Below are 8,720 nucleotides of genomic sequence, written 5' to 3'. Positions count from 1 at the left end.
TAAAAAAAAAAAAAAAAAAAAAAAAAACCAAAAACAAAAAAAAAAAGTTGTGTTGTTTTGGCAACCTTGTTAGGTGCCCTAGACAGAGAATGTTGAGTATCAGACAGCAAGCAGCTGGGGGGAGGAGAAGCACTGGGGGGGAATGCAGGAGAGCTGCTGAGCATTAGAGAGCCCTACCTCTCTGCACACAGATCAGTACTGCTGGAGATCCCATCATGGCACAGACAGAAGCTGCCATGGTGTGAGGTCTTGATGCATAGGGGGCAGCTGCTGCTGTTGTTGCACAGGCCTCCTTTAAATTGGTGGCTGGGGCTGCTGCCCTGCCCACCCACACCTTGATTAAACTACTGGACACACACTTCCATTGACCAAATGGAACTGTTCACAGAACATGAAATTAAGTGCATGTATACACTCAATTCTGCAATGGATTCTGGATCAAGCCCCAGTCCTGGAGATCTTATTGAAGTAAAACTACAATGTTCATATTCTCCTATGCTTATCAAACCAATAAGAGTTTTGTCCAAGGTCAAAAAGAGTAAAAACTGAAGGTTTAGGGATTAGACCATGCACAAGTGAACACTTTCTTATGCAAGAAGGAACAATAAAAGGTACAATGCTTCTCTCTATCAATAATGGTTATTTTTATGTTTAACATAAAAATTGCACTAATTTTTTTCATATTAAGAGATAGTAGCATCAAAGATTAAATATGTCTGGAATTCCACAACTATTGCAAGACTAATTTTGGATTATTATAAGCATAGGAACAAGAAGCCTTAACTGTGCCATGTGCTAATTTCTGACTGGTTGACTTTGCAACCTTAATAATGTTCTTTTAACAGAGCTTATACTTTGTTATATGGAAAAATGTCTACAGTGTAATCTAAGTGGTTTACTTGTTGAGAAAAGGGCAAAAATGTAAGCATTTCAAATATGTACATGTGCACAGCTATTAACTGAACATACCTCAGAAATAATTTCTACTTCTACTGTGCTTTTTGGAAAGAAAACAAATCTGATGTGCCAATTACAGATGGCAGAAAACAGTGTGTGAATGATGAAAGAGTGTGAACCATGATGTTTATGGGTGTCTATACACAGGTTCTGCAGGTGGAAGCGAGAACACGTATAGAACATATCAGAGCATATGTATAGGCATCCTATGCATCTTTGTAAAATATTGCCTTTTTTCCACCTAAGACTCTTCTTTTCAGAATTACACGGATATACATGAGTGCACTGATTGCTAATGGTTTAACATGTAAGAGCTCTTAAATAATTTATCAAATAGCCATGTTTTAATTTTTAAACTGCTAATATAAGATGATAAAGCTAGGGAACTGTTTTTATAGAGATTTGTAGAAAGTGCTAAAATGCATAAAAAAGTATCATGAAATGCAGGAAGACATAACTTTTATCACTTCCTTTTCATTTTACCTGAAGTGTAAGGCACTTAACTGCATCCCATACTATCCCAATAAATTCTTTCATTCTCTCCTCAGGACTCCTGCAGCTTTCAGTTGAGTTCTGCATGGCTTTCACTGGAAGTGATAAAGGCCGAGATTCTAAAGCAACCAACCAAACAAAAAAAAACATGGTTACTGAGATGATATGTACCTGACTCAGTAATAAATTGCTAATAATATTAATATAAGATTATTTATTTTCTTTGAAGTCTTTACATAGATTCTCTTTCATTGTGCTTTAGTGACAGCAAGAACTTCAGCAAACTAGTGGACTTTTATTTATTAGCTTCAAGTTTGGTAAGAGAACTCTATTAGCTAAGCATGGTAAGAAAGTCAGCATTTTATTAGTTCTACATTTTAATAATTCATCATTATCATTCCTAAATTCTCCTATGAAATAAATCACAACAAATACTTGACCTAAGCAACTTTAGTTATTTTTCAAAGTGCAATAGCATAGTTGGTGATGGAATGGTAATAAAAGGATTTTCCATAATAATTACTGCTGGGGTAACCAAAATAAAATTTTAGTTTTGTAAACTTGTTAGAAAGCATGAGAGGGGGTATATGTTAAAAACCAGTCTCTGATTTGTTTTCTCTACATCTTTGTTTAATGAAAGCTTTCTGAATAAGTACACAAAAAGATCATACTTGCCAACTCTTGAAAGCATAAGTTTAGGAGACAAACCTCAAAAACCCATTAAAACTTCTGAAGTTGTCAAAAATGACATTAGATAATTTACCAAATGTATTATGCATAGTAAACAGGATTTTGAATATGTTTCATTAGAAGCCCCACAAAGACACTAGCTAGCAATTAAATTGCTATCTTGGCAACAATGAGAAAGAGTATAACAGAATAATTTCCATACTGTTCCTTATATTTTAAAAGCCTAAGATGTTTTAAAATGTGCTAAAATAGACAAAAAAGTAGCATAACATATTCTAGTTATGAGAAAATAAACATCATTGTAACCTCTTATATGTGAATGTATATTTAAATTTAGTTATACGTGAATATAAAAAATGGATGCATTTGTAAGAATGTCAGTGAAGAGACATACCAAATATTATTACAATTCCTTTTTCAGCCAAAGCAATAAACAATATGAAGATTTTCCCAGATGTAATATTAAATTTCTCTTTTAGTATTTTGAAAAACCCTTTTATGTACTCAAGCTTTTCATTTTTCCTATTCCAGAATAAATATTATCATGCAAGGAAATTTTTGAAATTACAAGAAATTTTCCTATCTTATTTTAAAAGAAATCTAAAATCAGTACAGAAGTTAAGACTTTTTTCAGCTTTCTAAAGCATATTTCATATAAATATGCAATACAAAATTGTGCAAAAAATCCAAACCCCAAAACCAAAAAATTGAACATGACAAAATCTGATCATGTGTCTTTTTCAGGCAGTTTTTGATTCTTACTTAATTTCTGTCACCTAAGAAAACACTGGCCCTAAGGCAAAATATTATATTTTAAAGTACCAAAAGGGGCAGGATTAAGGCAACAGCATATTGTTATAGGAATAAGTCATTCATATTTCTCAACTGAAAACTATGAGACATAAAAGACTATTGTAGATTAATGTTTTAGGCAAAATCCTTGTCAGTGCTTAGATTTAAAATTTAGATTAAATGATTGTAACCATAGACTATCTTAAAAATAAAGAGGAGGTATAACATTTACTGTATGTAAGTGACAATGTTCTGACAGTTCAGGAAGCAGAAATCTGGATAAAAGAGCAAGGAAGAAAGATTATTATGGTTATGTTATTTCAGTTATTTTAATTATATGGGACCAAAAACAGGAAAAAAGGATGGAGAGACGACAGAGAGAAGGATACTGCAGCAACAGTGAAGAAAGGAGAAAGCAAGAGCTATGCCATCTGGATAGGAGAGAATGAAGTTAAAGCTTCGGCTTGTCAAAATGGGTATATTGTTTAAATAGCTATACTGTACTAACTCCTTTTGCAGATGCACTTATTCTGCTCTAAAAGTACATTTGTGAGGGTTAATTTACTCCACATTACAAATACACAAACCTAAAATGAAAACAGATAGTCTTAGTGCAGACAAGGGGAATCCAAGAAGGCTTTAAATTTTCAAACTACTACAATCAACAATAGTTTCCTCATGCAGACAAACCCTCACACTAGAAATATTACACAGTACAGAACATCAAGATTTGGTTAGGGCATGAATGTGAAAGGCCAAGACAAATGGAAGAACTGATAGAGCTTAGAGTGATTTCAAGAACGCAGGGCTGGCTAGTAGGAAGAAAAGTAGTAAGCTGGCTAAGTGCATATATTTATTTGTAGTGCTTCTCATAAACAAATTGGAGAAATGTGGACTGGATAAAATACTACAAAGTGGATAGATAACTGTCTTCAATGGCAGTAAGCAAAGGATAATTATTAATGGATCCATGTCAGAATTGGAAAGTTGGACTAGAAATAAGTAGTGAAGTTCAATACAGACAAGATGTTATACCTCAGGAGGAATCATCAAAAAGAAATACAAAAGGGGAGACACCTGGCTGGATGGCAGCTCTATGGAAAAGGACTTGGAAGTCTTGGTAGACCAGACTCAATATGAGTTTGCAGCCCCACAAAAGGCAAAAGTGGTTTTTGGCTGCATCAGATGCAAGACATAGGAGGTGACAGTGACTCTATTCAGCACTGGTTAGGTCTCGCCTGGAGTAGTGTGTGCAGTTCTGGGCTCCGCATTTTAAAAAGAACATGGAGAAATTAGAGAGGGTCCAAAGGCGGGCAACAAGGATTATCAAGGGCTTGGAAGGCAAGTCATATAAGGAGTTAGGCATGTTCAACTTGTAGAAAAGGTGCTTAAGAGAGAACATGATAGCAGTCTTCAAATACCTGAAGGAAAGAAGAGGGAAAGCACATTCTCTCTTTTGCTGTAGAGAGGACAATGCAGACCAATGGCTTCAAACTGCAGCAAAGTAAATTTAGATCGAATATCTGGAAAAAAACTTCTTCACTGTGAGACTAATGAGACTGCCTAGGAAAGCTGTGGGCTCTCCATCAATGGAAGTATTCAAGAGATTGGATAGCTGCTGGTTGGGGATGAAGTAGGAGTAACTATGCCTATTTTCTATCATGGGTATTTCCCATGTTTCTGAGCTTTGCTGGTTGCTCCCACCCCTCCCTTCTTTCTGCTACGTGTGTCAGTGTTTTTAAGCCTCCACAGAGGCATTGGCTGTTGAAGACTTCAACTGAGGTGTGCCAATTCTCCTGCTAGAAGCAAAGCTAGAGGTTCCTGGCTAGAGGGTCTTGCCTCTTCACTCAAGGCCAAACCAATTTACCATATTTGGGTTCAGGAAAGAATTTTACCCCATGGTCAAACTGGCATGGACTGTGGAGATTTTTTCCTTCCTCTGCAGTGGAGGGGGAGGGGTGTGGCCCTCTACCTAGGACTCCTTGAACATAAATTGACAACATTTTATAGAAGCAGGACACTGGCTCCTGTGGTTCCCCTGCTTTACCTGTGGCAAGTTTGGATGTTAGGTTTATGTTGCATTAGGGTTGAGGATCGTCTTATGTAGATTTTAGATTATGTTAGTATGGGATGGTTTGGATAGGGATGATCCTGCCTCAGGCAGGGGGCTGGACTAGATGACCTTCCAGCTCTACTTCTTCAGGACTCTATACCTTTATGCCAACTGAATTAATCCCACAATTGTTAAAATCTAGCAGAATGTCTTCTTTCCACTGAAACCAGTCTTGAGTGGGTCTAAAAGCCAGCCACCCACAGCTTGATAAAAAAATATCTCAGATTGAAACAAACCTACAAATTAACAAGGAAAAGAACCAATGAATAATTCATTATGCCAAGAGGACCTAAATTGTCCCCTACTTACCTTTTCCTTATTTTTTAATCATTACTGAAATTACTGAAGTTTGTTATTGACACTATATTCAGAACTGCCCAGCACATAAATATAATTTTAATTAGACCTAAAAAAAGGTTGAATGGCATCTTTATCCAGGAACCAAAGAAGTGATCAATAATGATCACCACACTGTATCAACTAAGCAAAATGACTATTTTTATCACATTTTACATCTGGGGAACATGAAGCAAAGAGATGTAGTGACTTATCCAAGGTCATTCAGTAAGTCAGCACTAGTGTTGTAGCACAAGAGCTCCTGACTCGTAACCTCATATTCATTTTTTCTAAAGTTAACATGCCTTAGGAAATGAAGATGAATATTGAGACAGTACAGTAACAACTTTTGCAGAAGTTGAACAATTTGCTTCTTTATCCAAAACTAACATCTTCTGAAACTTACTGTGATAATATATGCCCTGTTATCACTGTTACCCTATCGTTCTTGAAAATAAAAAAATTAACAGAAAACTTCTTGATATCTTACACTTGTATTCTATGGTGCACAATACTGCTTATTTGGCTAAGTTGCTGTCTGACAAGTAAATTAGTGAAAAAATGAATTGAAGCAGGAAATGGATGCGTCTAATAATGAAAATATTTTTATATTACTTAGTATTGTGTTTCTGTTTGCTTGCCATGCTAAATCTTAATTAGTTAATGCTTATAAAATGTTTTGAAGATAAAAAGTGCAATGAATTTACCGGTTTATTAAGGAGCTCAGCAATGTACACTATACATCCTAAACAAATAATTCTAACACAAATTTACACCTGACTTTGACTGAATAACTTTTACAACATTATCTTTAGAATTTCATTAAAGGTGTATAATTTGCGTTTCCTGGAAGTAATCGCTCATTTCCTGATTAACTTCACAATTTGTATACATGTGAGCGCATCTCAGAAGTGGTAGTATGGATATTTTGTCTTAGGTTTTAAAATTAAGATTGTATGAACTGAGATGAGCAGAGGGAAAAATGGGAAAGCATTTAAAAACATTTTGGTTAGAAAGAGTGGCTGCATCTTAATTATGACTCTATTTTGGATATTATCCACTCAGAAATTTACAAAATACTCCAAAACTCCTGATAATGGACCTATTTCAAAAAGGTATTTAACAGTGTTCCTCACTATATGCTTTAGAGTACTCCTACTAAAGCAAATGGTATTTGTTGGGTGATTAAAGCCAGACAGAGCTTAAGTATCTTGTTGATTTGGAAGGAACAGGTTAGGTGCTGATGACCTATCTTTTTGAGAAATCGGTTAAGGAAGGGAAAAGCAGTACATTAAAGAATCACTATTAGATCATTTTTTCAGTTGATCAGAACTATTTAATAACACTGGCATTTTATATATACACTTAACTGAACGCTTTATAATATTTTAAACAACTAAATACTAACATTTAAAATAAGCAATGAGCAATGTCCTGCATACTACCTGAGGGAAGAACATGACATCATGAATGTGGTTTCAATAAACTGGCATTTTAAGGACAACCTCTGGGAAATTATCTGGCAATAACTTTCCAGAGCAGGTCAATTTTTTTCTGTAATCTGTACCATCTAATTACCAGGGATCTTAGTTTTCAGTGGGAAAACAACAAAAAATCTCTAGAAAAAAACCCCCAAAATCTGCATTTTTACCAGAAGGAAAATGAAACTGTAGGGATTTAGTGAAATTGCAGTGGAAGTATGAAGTGAACAGGGCAGTAGCACCTTTTTTTCCCATGCTTCTTGCAATGCCCCCCTGCTGCTGACTGGTCATAGGGACACCAGGGCCCTGCCACATATCAGTGGCAGGGGTAGAAGCAAAAAAGGCAAATTCTGTGTTTTGCCACTGTTTTCCATGGGAAATGGATTTCAAGGGTCCCTGCTAATCACACTCCAATTTGGCCCTGGCACTGTTACTGGGATCCCTTCCCTATATATGATAGCTGACAGCAGAGGCTGATGCCTACTAGGCTTTTTTAGGGATAGGGACAAGCATTCAAAAAGCCTGAGCTGAATTGATTCAATCTTTGCAGATTAATCTAACCTGCCTAGGTTGAACATGTTTGCAACTGGACAGACATCCCCTCTGGACTGAAGAAATGCAGACACATGCCTGTAGTGGCTCAGGCTAGAAGCTGGGGGGGTGCTAGAGCAGCCATCCCTAGCCTTCTGTAGTGTTGGGCTGAGGGGGCGTGGCTAAGCCCCAGCAAGATGCTCTAGGGAGGGGTGTATACCACCCACCCTGCCAGCACTGTCCCAGGCTTTTCCCTGCTTGCTGCTCAAGGGGCAGGACTGTTGCAATCCCCCAGCTAGAACTCTGAGGCAAAAGGGGGTGTGTGCAGTGCATGCATCTGTTGATGATACTGAGCTTTTCAAATCTCTCTGCTTTTTCACACTCTCTGCAAACCTGACAGGCAAGGGAGCCAGCAGAGGACTGATAATACAGCATTTGTCAGCTCATCAACAAAACAAAAGCCTCTCTCATTAGTTCAAGCTTCTTAGCTTTTTCCAAGGAAGGAATGGAGGGACATTATCAGCTGACCTGTTGATTAGCTCCAAAAAGCCCTAAGCAGACACTGTTTGGTCCACCTATTCCAGTGAAATTGGAAACACATACACAGACACCTCTCAGCATTAGCTAGCATACCACATGCCTAGGGTCCATGGGGCTGGGGTCCTTGTTGTGGGAGACGGGTGAGAGGAGAGGGGGATCCCTGCTTAAGCAACGAGCAGCAAGGGGGGGAGGGGCAGGGAGAAACAAGGCACACCCTGCTGTGCCTGCAGTTCTGCTGGAGCTCTGGCTACAGAGCAGAGGGGCAGGGTCAGACCTGTTCTTTGGAGCAGACACCACAGCCCAGGACTCCAAAGCATCTGGGATGCTGGGGGATTCTAGTTTAACTTAAAGCCAGAAAGGGGTCTGGGTCAGACATTGCATAAACCGGTTTGACACAAACTGGTTAAGTCTCTGATACTATGTTCAATCAGGTTTAACTTCAACCAGTTTCTGCCATTTTGAAACTGGTTTATGTGCACTGAACTTCTGTTCTGTTACAGCTTTAAACCAGTTCCTGATCACTTAACCAGCCTGTGCATCTGTCCCTAGCCTAGGAGATAAGTTTCCCTAACAATGATTATAATTCTGGTTTATCAGATAGTTCCAGATTATCCGTACTGAATCCATGCCAAAGTATAAAAACAAGAACACATTTTTGTGATGGACTCAGCTGTCCCTTGGGCTACTAAAATGTCACTACATGTTACTTTTGTTTTGGTTTTTTGCTGGGTTACTAGCCTCTTTATCCATGTATATTATAGCTTATATATCTTCCTATTTAATATTTT

General features: G+C 37.5%; 1 protein-coding gene across 4 annotated transcripts in view; it reads right to left on the bottom strand.

The window, feature by feature from the left end:
• VPS13B (vacuolar protein sorting 13 homolog B) overlaps positions 1-8,720 on the bottom strand; it is a 1,046,600-nt gene that overhangs the window by 515,852 nt on the left and 522,028 nt on the right. For all 4 annotated transcript variants that reach the window (XM_019527996.1, XM_019527995.1, XM_019527993.1 and 1 more), the window contains one exon: positions 1,441-1,568. In XM_019527996.1, the coding sequence (XP_019383541.1) occupies positions 1,441-1,568 (128 nt within the window). The remainder of the gene's footprint in view (positions 1-1,440; positions 1,569-8,720) is intronic.

The sequence above is a fragment of the Gavialis gangeticus genome, unplaced genomic scaffold (genome assembly GCF_001723915.1).
Source record: "Gavialis gangeticus isolate Ggan-Ray unplaced genomic scaffold, GavGan_comp1, whole genome shotgun sequence".
NCBI lineage: Eukaryota > Metazoa > Chordata > Crocodylia > Gavialidae > Gavialis > Gavialis gangeticus.
This window is presented reverse-complemented; position numbering and strand designations above follow the sequence as displayed.